At 42.7% G+C, this 21,256-nt stretch overlaps 1 protein-coding gene across 5 annotated transcripts in view; it reads right to left on the bottom strand.

Moving 5' to 3' along the window:
• CACNA2D3 (calcium voltage-gated channel auxiliary subunit alpha2delta 3) overlaps positions 1 to 21,256 on the bottom strand; it is a 963,339-nt gene that overhangs the window by 235,834 nt on the left and 706,249 nt on the right. For all 5 annotated transcript variants that reach the window (XR_002478711.2, XM_021671646.1, XM_064367210.1 and 2 more), the window contains 2 exons: positions 7,707 to 7,778; positions 6,291 to 6,371 (listed from right to left, as the gene is read on the bottom strand). Coding sequence is in view for 4 of the 5 variants with exons in the window: in XM_021671646.1 (XP_021527321.1) it covers positions 6,291 to 6,371; positions 7,707 to 7,778 (153 nt within the window). In the remaining variant the exon portion in view is untranslated. The remainder of the gene's footprint in view (positions 1 to 6,290; positions 6,372 to 7,706; positions 7,779 to 21,256) is intronic.

Below are 21,256 nucleotides of genomic sequence, written 5' to 3'. Positions count from 1 at the left end.
CTACAAATCATTCATGTATTAAAACGGCCTCTGGCATAAAACCCATACTGATCTGTCTCTCTGAAGAAAGAAAATGTAACCCAGTTTTGCCAGAGCAGTGAAAGGGGAGAAGAAAAAAGAAATCCTCTATTTTTTTTTTTCCTGAGGAGTTACTTCACAGTTCTGAGCCCCACTGTTAATTTTCTTTACATTCTCTGCCACTCACATTCTTGAATATGATACTATTAAATGATCCAGACAACAGAGTTTACAAACCAGGAATGACCCTGTCTGCTTGTTAGCTTAACGTCAAGGTGATGTGAAATTAACTTCAGAGAATTTAACACTGGCAATTAAAAGTTTCCGTTGCATTACATAAAGCAAATATGTAGGTGGTAGTCAAGGGCAACAGACATCTTCTCTTGGAGTTACCTTGCACAGCAAGTCTTAATAAGATTCTACTTGAATCTAATGATAAAAGTATATTTCATTATGTTGTGAAAGATAAACCAGAGATTTCCTATCCTTTGAGATGTATATCGTCTCTTTCATCTTGTCTCTTGGAAAAATGTCAGACACCGTCAACACTGCATTAATTACCATTATTATGTTTCAGTTTAAGATGGACTAGAGGGGTCAAAAAAAATAACTGAGAGTTTGGCTTTTTCCATGAAAGGCAAAAATAGTACTTGATTGGGAATTTGAATTCAAAATTAAACAAAACAAATAATATTTTATAGTCAGCTCATGTATTCAGTACCTTCTTAATGTACATTACTTGGGTTCTTCTTGTTGTGCTTGTGGGAAGCCATACTCAAAAGAAGGCGGGACTCCTATTAAGGCTGTAGTTTTCTTTTATAGTACTTATCAAAATTATAATAACCGATTCTTGGTGAGGCTGAGTATAAGTAATCAAGACTTTTGATTATTTCATGTCTGCATCCCCTAACAGAATGTAAGTTCCATGAGGGAAAAGGTCCTACCATGTAGTTAAAATTCTATGGTGGGGTGGTTGGGATGGAGAGAAGATGAGTAGGGAAAGAAGAAAGAGAAAAAAATGGAAGTAGGGAAACAATAAAAGAAACTGCACTTCGTGTAGATTCTACACAGCTTAGCTAAACTCTCCGCTTCGTCCCCCAGAAGGCAGAGGCTGAGCGCATCTGCCCGTCCCAGTGTCCTGCCGTCATTATCTGACTGCCATCTCCGTTTCCTTATTGCCCCTTCATGCCTCACCCCACTGCACTCTGCCTTTGCCCTCCCTCCACCACCAAACATGCCATGGAAATTCTTTCTGTATGGTTGCAGTGGTCTCTTCACTGCCAAACCCTACAGGATTTCCTCCCCCGAATCTTCCTGCTGTTGTTAGGTCATTGCTTCCTCCACACTATTCCCTCAGTTTCCAGGTCCCATACTCCTCCTCTTCATAGGATCTTTGTCCTTCACTCATTCCTCAAGTACTCATTTTCCCTGAGATTCTGTCCCCAGCAGCCCTTGTCTGTCTTAGCTGTCCTGTCCCTCAATAAGTTGCAGCGACCACCTCTGTGCTGTTGCTCTTTAGATCCTTGCTCTGGCCTTAGTCTCTCCCTTCAGTGGCAATCCAAGTATCCAAAGGGTAGTGGTCATCTCTTCTTGGCCATCCCTCTGGCATCTCACACCCAGTCACAGTGCAGTTCCTCTAAAGCTGCTCTTCCTCCTCCTCCTCTCTCTCAGTAGGCGGCACCATGACCCACACAGCCTCCCCAGTTAGAAACTACAGCATCATTAGTATGAAATTCTGCTAATGTTTTTTTTCCAGGTTTGCTTCAATTCAACCCTGCTACCCAACCGTACCACTGCTATATTAATTCAATAGATTTCCACAAAGGTCCTGACTTTCTTCCTGCCTCAGAGCTTGATCCCAAAAAAATCATCCACCAGGTTGATCCAAGTCAAAGGTAACTGACCATGTTGCTTTCCTTTGTAACAGCCACTAACAACCCCTTTCATGTGCAAGACAGATCCACAGGCCTGCCCATCAGGTCTCCCTGGGGTCCGGTCCCCACCTGGGTACCAAGCCCTGTCTCCTTCCACACACTGCCATTCAGGGCACACAGGAGCAATGACTCCCCTGCAGTCTTCTCACCCAGCCAGACCTTTACTCGCACATGCCAGCTACTCACAGCATCCCCCCTTCCCTCTCCCTGTGGCTAATCCTCAGCCATACTATAAGGTCAGCCTCAGATCATCTCCTGTAAAAAGGCTCTTCTGACTTGCACTTTTGCTTTGTCCTTTCCATACCATCATCACTATGTTTACCCTGGCACCTGAAAATGCTACTTTGGCCAGGCACAGTGGCTCATGCCTATAATCCCAACACTTTGAGAGGCCAAGGCGGATCACCTGAGGTTAGGAGTTCGAGACCGGCCTGACCAACATGGTGAAACTCTGCCTCCACTAAAAATACAAAAATTAGCCAGGCGTGGTGGCACATGCCTGTAATCCCAGCTACTTGGGAGGCTTAAGGTAGGAGAATCACTTAAACCCAGGAGGCAGAGGTTGCGGAAAACCGAGAATTCACCACTGCATTCCAGCCTGGGCAACAGAGTGAGACTCCGTCTCAAAAAAGAAAAAAAAAAAGCTACACTCACTTTTCTGCCTCTCAACCCTAGGTAGTTCTCTTTCCTTCCTCTGATTTGTCCTGGAAAGAACTGGAGGTGGCCAGTCATGGTGGCTCATGCCTGTAATCTCAGCACTTTGGGAGGCTGAGGCGGGAGGATCACTTGAGGTCAGGAGTTTAAGATCAGCCTGGCTAACATGGTGAAACCCCATTTCTACTAAACATACAAAAATTAGCCAGGCATGATGGTGGGTGCCTGTAATCCCAGATACTCTAGAGGCTGAGGCAGGAGAATCGCTTGAACCTAGAAGGCGGAGGTTACAGTGAGCCAAGATCGCACCATGGTACTCCAGTCTGGGTAACAGAGGCCAGACCTTGTCTCAAAAAAAAAAAGAGAAAAGAAGAAGAAAGAACTGGAGGCAGTACCTCTTCCATCAGAATGAACTCTGTGTGGGAAAGGAGCCACCTCACTTAACTCTGACTTCTCCAGTCCCTAGCACAAGGTGGGACACAAAGTAAGCATTCACAGTTTGTGTATTAAAGACATGTATCACTTTACTCAAATATTACCTAGCTCATCCTGAAAATCCCAACTAAAGTCAATATTAAAAATCAGCTGAGAAGGAGAAGCTGATTTGCTCCAGCAGATGCACAGCCAGTCCTTGTCAAGCCTGAACCTGAGAAAGTCTTCCTGATATTCAGAAACTGTCTGGTTAAAATCCTTTCCAGGTAAGCATTCTGAGAAAATAACAGCAGAATGTTTTGTGTGTTGGTTAGTGGCATATAGCTATATCCTAATGTACACCTAAGAGGAGCAGCTCTGACCACATCTCAAAATGTAATACCTTCTGTGAATGAGCCTCTCGAATAATTAAAAACTTATTATATGACAATGTCCAACATTAGTTTTTGGCCACAAATCAATACACTGATGAAATCACTCATTTTGTTTCATCCAAAATACAACCAGTCTTCCTGTCCATTCTAATGTGCAGTCCCATGGAGTAATGGAGAACAGATCGAACACAAGGCCTTCCAGCACTTGGGCTTGCCAAAGGAGCCCTGGACCCGAGGCGTGTTCTCCTGGAGGCCAGGAGCCGCATGGTCCAACAGCCTGGGGAAAGGAGGCACTTCCCTTCCAACTGGAGAGACTGGGCTAATGAAGTGAACCCAATTATAAAATGGCTCGTTATGTTAACAGAGGTCGTGGTGTCTGGAAATTATTGCTGGGGTGTCTGGAATTCTTAATAAAAATTACAGGAAGTCTGATTGCTTGTGGGAAAATCTATGAAGCTAAGGGAGAAAGAAAGAATTCTATCTTCTGGAAAAACCCCAAGAGCCAAGAGCTGACTCATCTTTACAAGGTGTTAATCAGGAGGGCAAGGTGTGACCTGAACTCTGTTCCCTGGAGCTCTCCTCTCCTGGATAAGAGAGGCCCATTTGGCCATGGCTGTCCCTGGCTGACATGCACACCTTTCATAAGGTTCTATATGGGAACCAGAGGGAAGGACGCCTTTGGTTAACATATGCCATATCTGCGTCTCTGGTCCCAACTTGACCCTTGGAAAAGCACAAAACGCACGTGCCTACATTTCAAGCCCTGCTGGTTAATTTTCTATAGCTGAACTCCTTCCTCTATTCCCTTGATATGCTTTGTTTCCTTCATCTGTTACTAGCAGAATGATGTTGAGAAAGTTATTTCAAGCATCCTCAAGTAAAAATGAGGCCAAATGGTCCCCACTTCATGGGTGTGTAGTTAGAAATCAATAGGAATAATGCATGTGAAGTACTTTAGATGACACTAAGCACACAGTAAGAAGTTCAATAAGTGTTTTAGCATATTTTAGCTATTCTTATGATTTTATTTTAACTGTTACTATTATGATTGTCATTGCTCTTATTGTTCTTGGTAGCACCGGGGTTACAGAGGTTAAAATCATGGCTCTCCTGCTTGGAAGGTGTGAGATTTGGCAAGATATTTAAGCTTTCCATGCCTCAGTTTCCTTAACTATAAAATGGGGGTGACTATAATGTCTCCTTGGTGAGCGAGATATTGCCATAAAGAGCTTTGCATGTTGTCTGGTAAAGGAAGCTTGGAGAAACTGACACAAAGGGTCATTGTCACTGGTTCCCTGCCACGTTCCTTCTTTCTTGATTTATTGAACACATATCAAGCAGTGGCCCTGTACTTGGGTTTCTAAATCTCTTCATGTGAAGTAAGAGGCTTAAGAATTGTTTGGAAACAGTCTCTACAGGTAGGATGCCTTTCCTGAAACCACAAGCCAGCAGTTCTGGACACCTAGGCCTGGCGATTTCAACAAAAGTAAGGTCCACTATCTTTAGGGGCCTCAAAGTCTTCCCTCATCTCCACCCTTGACTTTCAGTTTCTTAAGAACTACAGTTTCCGACACTGATTATGTGGGTTTGGATCAATAAAATGTCCTATCATGCCTCTAGGAACTTAACCCCGATTATAAAAGCCCCGGTGGATAAAGCTGGTGGTCACCATTTGACAGATGGGGAATGAGGGATTTGAGGGACTTGTCCACACCCACCTCATCAATGATGGAGCCAGGAACCTGCAGAGCCGAGCTCTAAACACTGCCTGCCTCTACCTGATGCCCAGGAAAGCCCAGGGGCCCCTCACAGCTGTGGGAAATCAGGCCCCAGCATATCAGGAAGGGTGCTGCTAAGAAAGAAGCCCCTGGCAGTCAATAATCCCTGATTCCTGGCCTCCCTCCAGATGGGGAATCATTAATCTGAGTGGGCCAGAAATGGACACCAGCTAGCCAGTCTGCTTGGTGCTGGGGAAGGAGGCGGTGGATGTGGTGTTCGCCCCTGTGCAGCCGGCGGAGCCCTTTGTCCAGTGAAGCAACCAGACCTGGTGGGGGCTGCTCTCTGATGCCCCCGGCATGACATGCTCACACCTACACTCAGAGCACAGAGCACTCTTGGGCAGTGCTGTGTACCTGGGTTGTGCTCAAGGGCATCCCCCTCCCACTTTTTGATGTGTTTTTCCAAAGAGTTCCCACTAGGAAATAGGAGAGTTTTCTGGATGGGGGTTGCTAAGAACACTCTGGACTATCTTTTTTTTTTTTTTTTTTTTTGAGACAGAGTCTCGCTCTTGTTACCCAGGCTGGAGTGCAATGGCGCGATCTCGGCTCACCGCAACCTCCGCCTCCTGGGTTCAGGCAATTCTCCTGCCTCAGCCTCCTGAGTAGCTGGGATTACAGGCACGCGCCACCGTGCCCAGCTAATTTTTTTGTATTAGTAGAGACGGGGTTTCACAATGTTGACCAGGATGGTCTCGATCTCTCGACCTCGTGATCCACCCGCCTCGGCCTCCCAAAGTGCTGGGATTACAGACTTGAGCCACCGCGCCTGGCCTGGACTATCTTTTTAAAAGGCAAACCAGTCATGTCAATATCCTGTGTGTATCAGAAAAATTCGATGATCACGTCAAAACTTACAATATCACATTGATTCTTTAAACTGAGAGGAGGTAAATAGGGAAAACAGCAAGTCATTGTAAATAATAATAAAAGAAACCTTTTAAATAACTGTGCAGATGGTACAAAGACAGGCTAACAGGTTGTAATAGCGGTGGGCAAACACACCACTCCAAAGGAAAGCAGAGCTTGAAGCCCGAATTTTGTGAAAACAAGGCTCTGGGTGTCTCTGTGGCTCTGACTTCAGTAATTAGGTCATGCATTACCTTGTATTTGGGGATGGTCTTCAGAAGTTCTTTCACTGGGACATCTGTGCCAACCACTCCCAGGAGAATGCCCTTCGATCTCTGTTGAAAATAAACATTGGATTATAATACAGTAAGTTAACTTGGCAAAAGAAATAGAATCTCATGAGAAGTCACATATTGTGGATCACTGTCTGGTGCCTTCGCCAAATGATAGAGATTGAGGATTAACCCAGATCTCCAAGAACAGTCTCTTCTATCCCCCAACCTCCACCCAAAATGTTACTGGGTAAAGTAAGAGTTTCTCAGGCTAACCATTAACTACTACAGTCCCCAACACACACACTCATAGCAAGACACTATAATAGCCTCCCTCTTCTCTCCTGAAAATTAAACATTGATTTGAAGAAACATAATAGTTTCTACAGCTAAGGGCTCTAAACATTCACCAGTTTCTCTTATGAAAGCTTTTTACAGGAAAGACAGCATGTTAACTGCTTTCTCAATTTACACTGCCATCTGGTGCCCAGGAGAGAGAGACTAAATAGCCAGAGAAGGATGTAATAACCCTAACACTTTTACCAACCAAGGACCAAGGTGGAGGAATAGGCCTCCAGAGCATCAATTTCCAAGGCAGGTGGCCACTGCGATTTGCTAAAACTTTCCAATGTCAGAAAGGAATTAAGCCTTGTGGTGGGTTGAAAAGTGTCCCCCCAAGTTCATGTCTACCCAGAACCTCAGAATGTAATGCCTCTTGGAAATAACATCTTTGTAGATGTAATTGTTATGGATCTTGAGATAAAATCACCCTGGTTTTTGGGTGGACCCTAAATCCCATGACTGGCTTCCTTGTAAGAGGGAAGGACACAGAGAGACACATAAGCGGAACAGGCCAAGTGAAAACGGAGGCGGAGATTGGAGTCACACTGCCACAAGCCAAGGAATGCCTGGGGCTCTGAGAAGCTGAAAGAGGCAAAGATAAATTCTTCCCTAGAACCTTCAGAGGGAGCATTGCCCTGCCGACATCTTGATTTCAGACTTCCAGGCTCTAGAATAGTCGGAGGAGAAATTTCTATTTTTTTAAGATAGAAAAAGTTGTGCTCTTCATTCCCAACAGCCCTAGGAAACTAATAAAAGGCTGGTAACTATAAATGGGAGTGGTCAGTGCACCATCATCAAGGATGGTCTCTGGGGCTTTTCCTCCTCTGGTCCTCTAATACCTAAACTTCGGAAAGGTGCTGCAAACTCTAAAATGATGCCAGCTTGGGGTCCTCTCATCTGTTTTTGATTTGGTGATTCTAACAGCAAGATCAAACACTAAGGAAAAATGACATACATCCTATGCTTAAAAAACAAAAGTCACCAGAGCTGGCGTCAGAGGGGATCTGAGAAAACCACCTCCTAGCATCAAGCAGGAAGCGCAGCCACTGTACTCACGGTTTCGTTCTGCTTACTAAACACAGGCATGGCTACAGTGGTCATCAGGACGAGGCCCTGATCATCAGTCAGCTGGATGGGAGAGAAAAGCCAGTTACCGGAGAACGATCTGGAAACCACAGTTCTGGAGGCCACCCCCTTGACAACCATGTCCTTTCCAGAACAGGGGCTGTTGAGATGGACCAGTGCCTGCCCAAGCCTTTAGTGGAGGAGGGAGCACAACGAGTCTCCACCTGGGTTTGCAGAGGACAGTCCCAGCTCCCTGCTGGGGAAACAAAATCAGTTGTCCTTAGTCACTCCAGCCAATCTGTTCTCTGCTTTCAGCCACTTTGGTTCAAATAGAACCTTGTTTGGATCTTCCTGACTCATTTTATTTTATTAGCACAGGTTTATTTCACTGTTTTACCTCCCAGACATTTATGTTTCTTAAGCTTCTCCTTAATCCAAATATTGAAGATCAGAAAGCACGCACATAAGGGGTCTGGTGAATTGCCCCTGCTAAAAATGACAGAATCTGAAGCATTTATTTCCCCCAAGTTAACCAATTGAGGCCCTTTTACCTCTCTGGGTCTCTGAATGCCAGTTCCAGATGGAAAATAAATAAAACAAAAACGAAATTAAAAAAAAAACTTTATCATCTGACTTCTAAAATCACAAAACGCACGTGCCAGGAAGAAGTTAATCATTTCTCTTATAAGAATGGCTCTTGGAATATACAGCATGTGTTCCACCTCTGTAAACCTCTGAACTGGGTTACAGACACGTGAAGACACATCATTGTACCTGCTTCTCACATAGTGTGGGGAGACAGGCAGGAGCCCCAACTCTGTCCTAAACAAATAGGGAAATAGGGTCTTGGAACATGGTAGGTAGGCTTTGGCCCAATACAAATCTGATTCTAAATCTCAGCTTTGAATCTTTCCTAACTGCACTAGTGAAGTCTCCACATACTCATATGAAATAATGCCCACTATTTCCCAGCAGTGTTGCCATGAAGATAAAATAGAAAAATGCCCAGCATGGTACCTCACATATGGTAATGCTCAAAGGATGCCAGCTTCTTTTTTCTGCCTTCAAGGTTACACAGCTAGTAAGTAGCAGAGCCCAAAATGAGATTAAGGCTGGAGGCACTGCTGACAGGCACCAAAATTGACCAGGCAAGTCCTTCTGGCTCCACAGCCTGTTAAAGTCCCAAGTAAAGTAATCTGTGAACTAGAATCCACTACCTTCAATCTAGGGTTCTCTTCTGATGTTTGGACACTTCTCTTCCATAGCTTTAGTTCCATAGAATAATCAGGTGTTGCTCCTTCAGTCTACTTGGGAAGAGGCATTATAAAGAGAAGATCCTAAAATCTAAGTGTTTGAAGCCCCCATTGACTGGCTGGTCTCTTGAGTAAAAGTCATTAAATTTAGTCTACCTTTTGCCTTGTTCTTCTAATAGATTATTAGAGCTGTGGGGCGTCACTACTTATAATGTAGTACACAGGACAGCAGCATCTGCAGCACCCAAGTCCTTGTTGGTCTCAGGCCCCACTCCAGACCCTCTGAATGTGAATAATTATTTTAATGATTAGTATGTATATTAAAATGCAAGAAGCTTTGGTAGAAGGCAATCCTTTCCACTTCACTTCCAACAATAATCATGAGAGGTGAAGAGAAGCTCGCAGGTGTTGGGAAAAAACTCCCAACAGGGGTGGAGGGGCCATGTTTTTATTAGTTTTACATGAATATCAAGATAGCCGTATAGTCTTCCACGTCAAGTAACATGAGGCAAGAATCTCCTGGTCTATCTAGGACTGGGAACTCACGGTGACGTGGTTAATTTTATGTGTCAATTTGGCTAGGCCATCACGCTTAGTTGTCCGAGCAGCTACCAGTCTAGATGTTGCTGGGAAGGTGTTTTTTAGATATGACTAACCGTGTAATCAGTAGACTCTGAGTAAAGCAGATTATCCTCCATAATGTGGGTGGGTCTCATCCAATCCATTGAAGGGCTTAAGAGAAAAGACAGGTCCCCCTCCCTCAAAAGAAGGAATTCTGTCTGTAGACTGCTTTCAAATGCAAGACTGCAACATCAACTCTTGCTAGACTATCCAGCCTGCCAGCCTGCCTGCCTTATAGATTTCAGACTTGCCAGCCCCACAATTGTGTAACCCAATTCCTTAAACTAAATTCCTCCCCACCCTATCTGTATAGCCTATCTCTACCTCTATAGGCTATCTCTAGAGAATCACAACCAATAATATACATGGTAATCATGTAACTGATTATTTTGGCATCTTAATTTGGGTGTAAGAATATGTAAACAAATTTAATTCATCAATCTAATAACCAAAAAATATTAACTATGAGATGATGCTGACAGTGTTGCCAAGAGCCAAGTCAGCCAGGATATACAGTATATAACAGTTTTAACAGTTTTTTGGAAACATGGTTCTAACATCTTGCTTAAAATACTCAAAGCATACTATGGCGACCACTGGAAACCTGCAAGGCCATTCTCAAAGGCAGAACCAGCCCATGGTAAACAGTTCTCTTAGAATTAAAAGTCTTCCCATATTGTTACTCCTTGATTAATCGTTAATGCTATAAAGAAAACTGATTTGAGCTGATCCATAACCCTGGACAACTTCCACTTTGCAACTCAAATCAAATTTCAAGCAATGCCAACATGTATCATGGATGAAATCAAAACATACCATTGACAATAATGAGAAATGAAGCCTTTTTCCTGCAACCAGTAAAAATCAGTTATAAATCACCAGTAATTGTCCTGGCACAAACACAAGATCATGAGAAACTAACTTTAAAATATTAAGCCAGAATATAGTATCAACTTCACTCAGGAGCTAATTCCAAATGTAATTACTGCATCATTACTCTAAAAAAGAAACCCATAATATTGCATTTGTACTGAAACCATTCATTTGTAACCAGCCCCAGGTAAACAAAGGAAATGCAGTGAGTTCAGTCTGGCAACTGTTCACATGTGGGCCTATGATCTCACGTACCTCTCCTAGGGGCAGTTCTGGCCCAAATTTGAACTGGCTTGGCCAGAACACTAACCCGTAGGCTTTCCCATGTATACCAGTTCATCATTATGGCAACAAGAGCTGGCAGGAACACAGAAATACCATTTGCACAAAATCAAGACTCTCTTCTGCACCCACCAGCTCCATCATTCCCAGTCCCCACAGGTCTGGACTCTGTGAATCTTAACTACCTCACGGAGAAGGCACATCAATTTGCAAGTTCATTTGCACTGTAAGCACTTTATGATTGAAAGACATTCTGTACTCTTGCCATAGGAAATAGCAGTCAATGGCAAGTTTTGTTTTGTTTTTCCAGACCACCAAGCAGAATAACTTCTATGACCAGAAATCCTTTGTCCCCCAACACGCTAGGGGTCTCTGCTTTTCTGTGGCCCCCCAACCTGTAGCTGCTACTGAGGCAAGAGTGCTGCTTATGATTCATACATGTGGCTTCCAAGAAAAACGCAGACATAGAGTCAACATTCATTTTCCAAGGGGTAGAAGCAGGAGACAGGGGTCATCATGGTCCATCTGGGCAAAATCCCATTAACTTAAGTCCAAGTGGGAATCTTAAAATGAACTGCTGTGCAATTACACTTGCCCAGGCTTTGAGCAGGCCTCTGAAATCTGTGGTTGTGGTACTCTGTTGTATAATAAGTGTATATTATTCCATATCCTTCATTTCCCATGCTACATAATGGGGACCGTTCTGGTATCAAAGGAAATGATGAATAATAATACTGAACATCTGGTTTACAAAACACAAACTTGCTCAACAGATTGACTGCTTCCTGTCAGCTTCCCAAGTTAATCATGCATGTAGGCTCATATGAATATGCATTTGAACTCATGTGCAAGGTCCATGCAGCCATGCCAGGCCTACTTCTTAATGCTTTATTAGTTTCCCACCAATGGCACCAGTTGGCAACATGGCAAGCCCTAGGGTGTGACCCCAGAGAGCGTAACAGCACAAGACTTGTGGTCCATCCATTTTGCTGCTGACCTAGTCAACTACTCATTGATTTCCTTAATAAACACTCCTTGAGCATCAGCTATGTGCCATGTGCTGGGAAGACAACTAGGAATAAGGCATGGGTCTTATCCCCAAGGAGCCTCAAGTCCACTAGGGGAGAAAGAAAAGCTAACGTGGCAGAGGAAGAGACCTGGCCGAGGATGGTGTGCTGGCTTCCATTCGGTGAGCAGAGAGGCTCTCTTCTCCAGGTCTGGCATGAACTAAAGTGAAAATGCCTGGTGTTTATCAATATCTGTCAGGTTTATATGACAGATTCAGAATGCTTCCTGAAAGCCAGTCTAGCAAAAGCAGGAGAAGTAGTCTGCCGCAGAGTGAGTTCATTCCATTGCTTTATACTTAAGGATACTGGTAAATGGAACAATGCAGGGGTAGACATCTTTTAAATTGTCTGGCACCTTTCTTTTCATTCTTCTGCAGGTATCACCCCCTTCCTTTAGGAAGGTCCACTTCACCCCCTCCAACCACAAGGTTTCTTAGCAGTCAAGCTCTCCTGTCCTGAGGGTGGGGATGGACATCCAACCCAGGCTGTGCTAACCAGAGTACTTCACGCACACAAGTGTGCACGCACATACTCTGCCTGGGCTGCACGGATTGGTTTATTAATTAGGCACATGGTTCACGCTAGGCTACCTGAGATTTTTTTCTTTTTCCAACCTGGAGCAAATGGGAAAGACTCCCTACTCTTCTTTGTGGATGGCTATAAGAATGTAAGCTTGACAGCCGTGTCCCCTTGTCACAGAGAAGCGATGAGACTGCAAAAAATAAAATAAACCCACAAAGAGGGGAGAAGAATGTGTGTGTGTGTGTATAAGTGTGTGTGCATACGATGGAGAAGAAGGAGAGAAAGATGGAGGGAGGAAATAAAAGAGGCAAAGACTGGGAGGGTCCCAATCCCTGGATGCCTTCCTTCCCAAGATCAATTCCACCAATGCACTTTTCCATTATTGGGTTGCTTGAGCCAGTAAGTTTTCTCTTTTAGCTCCAATGAGCATGAAATGGATTTGTGACTCTTAGAAGTGCCAATTTGGGCCATAAATGACCTAGGCAGCTCTAGACACCCACTGAGGTGGTCCCAAGTGCCATGTACAGTTCACACAAAGGAGAAATTTCTGAGGCCAGAAGGGCCAAAGGGAAAAGGGTACCAACACTCCCAAGATGGATGGTTGCGTGTCTTCCCCATGAGGGAAAAAATTTAGGCACCTGCAAAGTACCCAAACACTAGATGGTAATGACCACTCTTGATGATGGTATAAATGACTGTTGTCATTAGGATTTTATGTCAAGCCTTCACAATGAGTAGAAGTTTGGCTGCTTCCCCAGTGGCTCCCCGTGGTGGGGAGCAATTGTGGCTATTTGCTTGCTTCCTGGGCAGCCTCCACCTTTAAAGGACATCTGTTTGGGTTGCCTTATTCAGAGGAAGTCTGCCAGGGCTGGTGGCAGAAACCTCTATTTCTCTGCAGCTGGAAGCTCCTGGGGGTGAATGCCAAGCTGCAGAGAAAGGAGGCAAGCTGGATCTGGAAGGCATCTGAGCAAGCCAAGGGCAGCATTCTTGGCAGCCCATTTGAGGGTTGCCAGGTGGTTTTCAGCAGAGCCTCGTGCCAGATCTGCTCAGCCCTGGAGGCTTGGGCTCAAAGGGAAGGTTGTGCACAAATGGTGAACTTGGCTCAGATAGAGGACTGGCTCCAAGTCACGAACAAAAGCTAATCCACTAACTCTCATCAATTATCGTATTTCTTCTATGTTTTGCTCCCCTTACGTTTGTGTTTTGCTTTATTATTAACATTGATCAACATATTCACTATGTTAGTAAATAATGTAAATGTATAATACTATAATACATAAATATTTTATATGTGTGTATATAACTTGTAAGTATGCAGCTGTATTTCTGCTGTCTCCCTTTCAACAGCACCCTGCACTCTATGAAAAGACACTGCCACCATCTAGTGGCAGTTAGGGTAAATTGCAGGCACAAGATCCCGACGACAAAAAGCTGTTTCCAGAGTATGGGCCTTACCAATAAAAACGTATTCAGGGGCCAGGCTCGGTGACTCACGCCTGCAATCCTAGCACTTTGGGAGGCCAAGGTGGGCAGATCACCGGAGGTTGCGAGTTTGAGACCAGTTTGGCCAACATGGTGAAACCCCATCTCTAGTAAAACTACAAAAATCAGCTGGGCATGGTGGGGCACTCCTGTAATCCCAGCTACTCAGGAGGCTGAGGCAAGAGAATTGCTTGATCCCAGGAGATGGAGGTTGCAGTGAGTCGAAATCATGCCATTGTGCTACAGCCTGGATAACAGAGCGAGATTCCAACTAAAAAATATATATATATTTAAATGCCAGTCGATGTCATTTAGTTACCTACGCAACTGAAGCAAAGCCAGGCTTACCAACAATTAGGTCTGATAATAACATTTGCCTTCACAGAAAAGTAGTATGAAAAGGTGGAAAAACACAGCTGTGCACATCTGCAAATCAGAAGAGACATTTTGAAAAGAGAACCATTGGTTCTTTAAGATATGCAGATCTGAGAATGTGACAGGGAAGTACAGCAAAGGATAGGTTCTTTCACACCCACTTTCTCAAATACAGCTTGAACAAAAGAGATGCAAATTCCTTGGCACCTTCTCCTCTCCCCATGAGCTTAAGTCTACCAGTGACTTGGGAATTCTTAAGGGCAATTCTCTAGGTAGCACGTAATAGGGTTAATGGGGTGAGAGTGGAAAGAGACATCACCCATGTCCTGCAGTGTGCACGCTCCATGGCAAGGAGAGAGGAAGACAACAGAAAGCCATCAGAACAACTCTCTGTACAATTAGTCTGCACCAGGGCAAACAGCAGGGAAACAGAAATCTGGAAAAGGGGATGTAAGCAGACTATGTGGCAATTCAGATACCTTTCCCAGACAAAACCTCTGCACCCTTCCCTTCTCCACCAACCAAAGAAGTCCTCTGTACCTAACTTTTCAATGGCCACCTACTTGCACCACCCCCAAATCTCCCACCCCCTTCCATCATCACAGCATCTCTTATCCTCAATACTAGGCAGACATATCAGGGAAAGAAACTAGTAAGACTGTGCTGGGCATGTGCAGGAGGATGTCTTTTCCGGAGACACACCCCTGGTGGAGATACAGACACTCTCTGGAGGAAGAACGCAGGTGAAAATCCACTGAAACGTGGGGCAAGGAAATCCTGTTGCATCAACACTGCCTACTAGGCTAATGTTAACATCATCTGACTCTGGCTGTGGATTTTACTCTCATAATCCTTAGATTTCCACTACTGTTAGTGATAATCTTTTTTTTTTTTTTGAGACGGAGTTTTGCTCTCGTTACCCAGGCTGGAGTGCAATGGCGCGATCTCGGCTCACCGCAACCTCCGCCTCCTGGGTTCGGGCAATTCTCCTGCTTCAGCCTCCTGAGTAGCTGGGATTACAGGCACATGCCACCATGCCCAGCTAATTTTTTGAATTTTTAGTAGAGACGGGGTTTCACCATGTTGACCAGGATGGTCTCGATCTCTTGACCTAGTGATCCACCCGCCTCGGCCTCCCAAAGTGCTGGGATTACAGGCATGAGCCACCGCGCCTGGCCTTGTTAGTGATAATCTTGAGGCCTGCTGATTGTGAGCAGTTTTATTTGAGAGACTTTTGCATTTGAGATTTGGAGATTCCGTCCATATTCTTCTATGAGATTTTGCTGTATTTTAACTTGTTTAAATACAAAAGTAAACAGATTTCCCTCTTGGAACTTTAACTGCATCTTGTATGAGCTAAATTGTTGAATTGGTTTGTTCTCTTTCTTTTCTTAATAATACTTGGAGACAACTTTGTGAATATAATGCTGGACAATCTTGGAACATATACATGAAAATCTAAAAACAGTCCTCTTCTAATAAAATCATTATTCAGGAAAATTTTTATGTTCCGTCCTTTTTTCCCAGTGATTCTAGGATATGTCATTCATCAGGGAATATGTTTTATGATTAAACATATAGAGAGCAGGAGGATACTGCCTTTGACGCGGAACATATATATACATAAAGCCATGGTCAAGAGAATATCACTGAGTAACATATCTGAAAGCTGTCTTGGAAACTGCTTTGTTTATTTGGGTATAACCTGCTTATTTCAAGAATGCCCAGGACTAAGGACAACGAAAATTATCACAAGACACTGGATTTTCGTCAATATTTATGATGAGTCATGACACATAATTGACCCCCCCATGGTGGCCAAATGTTCATATTTTTACAAACGTGGTTTAGACACCTCCAAATAGATGCCTGAAAATACAGGCAACTGTCAGAGCTTCAGGGCCCTGGGACAAAACCTTCTCCTTGTTTAAAGACCCCTTGAAATGCTGCTTCCTCCATAAAACCTTCCCTAACTAAGTGGAAATGAGAACCAGATGTTCTTAAACTTCACTACAAAGATAATCATATTTATTCTACAACCAAAGATACCATCTAGGACCAAAATTTGTGCAAACTATTAATGGAGCAGAGTTGCTGAAGACTGTGGATGGAAGAAATGCTGGGAACTGTGTAGAGCCTGTGAGTTCCAAGGGCAGAAGCTGGGAATGATTCCTGTTTTCATTCATGCCATTTAGCACAGAGCCTGGTACACAAGATATGCTCAGCAAATGGTCCTTAAATGAATTTATTCCAACAGTATCCTTTAATTTATTTCATAAATGAGGCCCAGGGAGGAGAGGAGGCACAGAAAATTAGTAGCAGAATTCAGGCAAGACTCGGGGGCTAGTGCTCCCTCTTTCACGTTGTACAGCCTCCTCTTGCTCATGGCTCCGTCACTGAGTATCTTCGTGCACTGGGCCTGTATCAGTTGGTTGGACTGAGACTGTAAGGAAGTGCTGAGAAGCTGGTGCACAATGTCCAGCTGATGTCACAGTGATAAAGGAAAAGGACTTGAAAAAAACAACAGCTTCGTTGAACACTGCAACGTGCTTAGCAGCACGGAGAAGACAAAAAGTAAGAGCTACAGAAGCCAACAGTCCTGCATTAACATGCTGGAGAAGGTTACTCAAACTTGCTGAGTCATTTTTATTGATCTATCCTTCCATCCTCCCTTCCAGCTACCCATCCACATGCCTACCTTTCCATATCCATTGCCAAGTATCATTTGTCACTTGTTACCAAACATTGCTGTAAATGTTTTGCATTTACATAGCCTTAAATTTAACCCTGACAATGACCTTGCAAAGTGCCTATGCATATGCATATTTTACAGATGAAGGAGTTAAAAAGGCAAAATACTTGCTCCAGGTACAGAAGGCAGCAGAATAGAGATCTGAGTCTTGGTCTAACTGATGCCAGAGCCTGTGTAGTAACCACTCCACCCTCAGTCTCCTGTTTTAGGGCACAAAGACAAATGCCACATTTGGCCTTCAGGAGTTTAAAATGTAGTGACAGAGGCTGCAACCAAGCAGATCATCCTTCAAATATGAAAAGTCCTTAGAGGTCTTGGAAGCATTAAGTGGAATTATAGATGTGAAGCACCTAGCACAGTGCCTGGGACATCTGACTAGTGTGATTAATCTCAAAAAGACCATTCCAGGCTGGGCCAGAGAAATTCACATGCCTTTTTGAAATCCAAAGATTCGAATTTCATCTGTCTCCTGAACTGCATAATCAAAATAGGAAGACATGTCTTTTTCATCCCGTGATAGAATATCTTGGTCTTACCAGTTAAATAATATGAAAGAAGTTGGTGGGGGTGGAGGGTGGCTAATTATAATTAATTATGATTATGAATATTAAAGGAGATTAGGAAGAATGCCCATTGGAAAGGAAGTTGTCTGGGGAAGGAAGTCTGGGAAGAAGGGACCGATGCTTCAGAAGTACCCAGCCAGTAAATCAACTAATGTGTTCCAGGCCTGGGCAAATATGGATGGGTCCCATCCAAGCACACAGGGCTCATGATTCAGCAAGTGGTTCAATTTCGTGAGTCATTTCTGGAAAAAGAAAATCCATACCATGGCATTAGTCTTTGCTTGACATTTTTCTACCTCATGAAACTTGGTTGGGTTTTCCAAAATCCTTCTAGTTAATTTGAAGGGATAAACATCTAACTTTTTGTTTTTGAACTTCTTGGTAGCCCTGATGTACAGGATTGCACAACTGCTCCAGTTTACCCCAGAGGGTCATTTCGGTTGAATCCTTTGGCATGAGACATCTGGCAGCGCATCCAGAGCCATTCCTTCAGTTCTCATGGAAGTAGGCTACATTTGGGTTCATAACGGATATATATCCATTTATTGGGGATCTGACCAGTAAATAACATGACTGGAAAAAGCATCAGGCAGCTGAACATGACCAGATGGTTAAATATGTGACTCAATTTACTAAGAGAAACAGAAAGGCAGTTGCTTCATTAAAATAATTAATTTTCAGTTTTAATGTGCACAAACAATACAGGTAGGAATTTTATCAGAAAATTAGATTTGTCTTGTATCAAAAAAATTTTGCCAAAAAGGTAAAGAAAAGCTACGTGTATGCACGTATGGTATGTGTGTTTTCTCTTGAGTAACTCATCATGTTAACGTAGTATATCTTCCACACAGGAAATCCCTTTCTATGAGAACCAGTAAAGTCAGATTAAAATCACTGATGATGATTTGACATTGATTTAATATAGACTTGATTTCTTATATTTTACATAGATTTGTTTCTCAAATTAGTCACTAAATTAAATCGAATCTAATTTGCCCAAGTATTAAAATGGTGTTCTTGTGTTATCTCTCTCTAATGCAATCAGAAAATAAAATATGTTTATTTCCTGGGTTAGTTCTTTATTTCATTAACATACTGGCAGCTGTCCTTTAACTAGTTCTTCAGCTGGCCTCTTCCAAGGCCTTAGCTATAAAGTGTAGACTCATACATCATTCGTTTCAGGAAACATCCAGTGTGTCAAGTGATAGACACAGGTGTTGTAAATCTACCAAGAAATACAGAAGAGACCCCAAAACGAAAATCCAACTCTTTGACTTCAAGATCATCTTTGTGTCAATAAAAATGACCTACAGAATTGCATCTAGAAGCAAGGAAACAGAACATTTAGTGTTCTGTGATATCCCCTTCAAGACCACCCAGGCTAAATATTGGGATGCTGACATGAATACCATGGTATCCCAATTCAAACAGCTTTATGAAATAACTTTCCTCAATCCTCTGCCTTCCCTTTGTATATAGAAGGAAGAAGTTTATATATCTCGGGGGATGTAAGAACAACTGAGATGAAAACAACTTTTAAAATTGCATTGTTTTCATTCAGATGTTTCGTTAACATTCAAAAGAAAAGGCAGTTTAATTGTAGCAATGTTGTGAGTAGAGTTTATACTGTTTTAGCACCTTAAAAGAGTCACATTTTATAACTGTGCTTGATTTAAATAAATAGAAAACATTCACATATTTAAATAAATGAGGATTTCTAAGACACTAAAAATTAAGTCTAAAACTAGAAAGCATTGAGATGTTAAGAAATGTAAAAATCAATTTTTGGTTTTCGACTTAATAAACACCAAGTTCTTTTCGCCTATTTTTAAAAGAAACCATTTCCGCTTTTACCTTATCAAATGTGTTTGCATTAAACAAGGTGTAAAGCTGCTAGCATTATTAGTAATATTACTGTCCCTGCCATGGCCAATGCTACCTCTCATCATGGAACACTTGGTGTGGATGGGCCCCGAGCAGGTGCTGCTGCTGTACCCTCAGGAAAATCCTGTAAGGGACGTATCTGTACCTTATTAAGACAAGAAAAACTGAGGCTCAGGACGGTGGTATCCTGGGCCCAAGGTTACCAGTGAGAACTGGCAGGTGGGGCCTCCACTCCATGTCCAGCTGACTCAAGTTAGTCTTAACAGCCATGGGCTCTTTTGCCTCACCTGTAAGAGTGGACTGCGTCCCTTCTGCAGTGGTGAGTGCAATCCCAGAGGTTACTCAACTCAGTACAACATTATCCAAATAGCGAGTTGGGCAGATGCCATTCTCACTCCACTTCATTTTTTCCACTTTTAAGCCAAGGTAGCCCTTCCCTCAACCAGAGGTGTGAGGAGGACAGGCAACAGCTACCAATTGAGGCTCGTGTGGGGTGGGTGACCTTCACAGTTTAACCACACACCTGCGATTTTTTGTGGGTTTCCCATGCTCAGATCAATGTTGCTCTAAGCATCCGATATGGACTGGGCCTTTGGCTAAAAAATTACTGATAAGCAAAGGTACTTTTAGACTTGTCCCATGTAAATCCACTGTTTACAAACCATTGTCCTTCTGATCACTGTCTGTACCAAAAATCAATGCATGTATGTATGGATGTGTATTTTTACAACTGAGTTTGGGTTTCCCATTTTTTCATCTGTTCATTTCTTGTGAAAGTTGGGCTCAGCAGACAATTATTATGTTAACTCTTGTTAGTCTATTTAGTGCATTTAGGAGTAATCCAATTAGTTCATTATTACAAATACAATCATTTACTTATGAAAAATAATGTATGCTCATACAGAATTTAAAATATGCAAAAATGTATGAAGAAAACAAAATAAATATTTGTTCTCCTACCACTAGGAAATAGCCACTATGAAACATGTCTATGCATTTCTTTCCAATACAGTTTTGTACATCTATTTGTACACACACACACACACACACACAACAGGAGCATAATGTGCATAAAACGTTACACTCTGATTTTAAAATAATGTATTTTCTTACAGTATTAAAGCTCTTTTTGAATCATCATTTTGTTTATGGCTTCTTCATATTCTATCTTTTGGAAGTTCAATGATTTTTTCAACCACTTTCTCATTTCAGGTATTTTGGCTCTTCTCTTCCTCATTATAAATAAAATTGTAAGTCACTGACCAATTTAGGCTAGATTTTGCAAAAGAGGGTTATTGAGTCAAAGCCTGAAAGTATGAAAGTTATTGATATGTAATGGTATTGTTTTCTTGAAGGTTTTTATCAATTTTCATGTATAACAGTGTAAAAGCTAAAAGAAAACTTTTTAAAAAGCTCATAATAAAACAGAATCTTTTGTTCTTACTTTGTTTTTTCTGAATAATCAGGAAAAATAGTATATAAAGCATAAAAATAGTACATAAACACTTCAAATGTTCAAATAAATATAAAAATGGAGTAAACCCTGATTTTCCCCATTACACACCAGTAGACACACACTATGGGGTTGTTTGATATTAACAGATTATTTCTTTTCAATAAGAAATGCAAATAGCAGGCCGGGCATGGTGGCTCATACCTGTAATCCCAGCACTTTGGGAGGCCGAGGCAGGTGGACTACCTGAGATCAGGTGTTCAAGACCAGTCTGGCCAACATGGTGAAACTCTGTCTCTACTAAAAATACAAGAATTAGCTGGGCGGTGTGGAGGGCACCTGTAATACCAGTTAGTTGGGAGGCTGAGGCAAGGGAATCACTTGAATCCGGGAGGCAGAGGTTGCAGTGAGTGG

The sequence above is a fragment of the Aotus nancymaae genome, unplaced genomic scaffold (assembly GCF_030222135.1).
Source record: "Aotus nancymaae isolate 86718 unplaced genomic scaffold, 86718_ANA_hifiasm-v0.15.2.pri h1tg000067l, whole genome shotgun sequence".
Taxonomy (NCBI): domain Eukaryota; kingdom Metazoa; phylum Chordata; class Mammalia; order Primates; family Aotidae; genus Aotus; species Aotus nancymaae.
The sequence above is the reverse complement of the archived record's forward strand: the minus strand, read 5'-3'. Positions and strand labels throughout refer to the sequence as shown.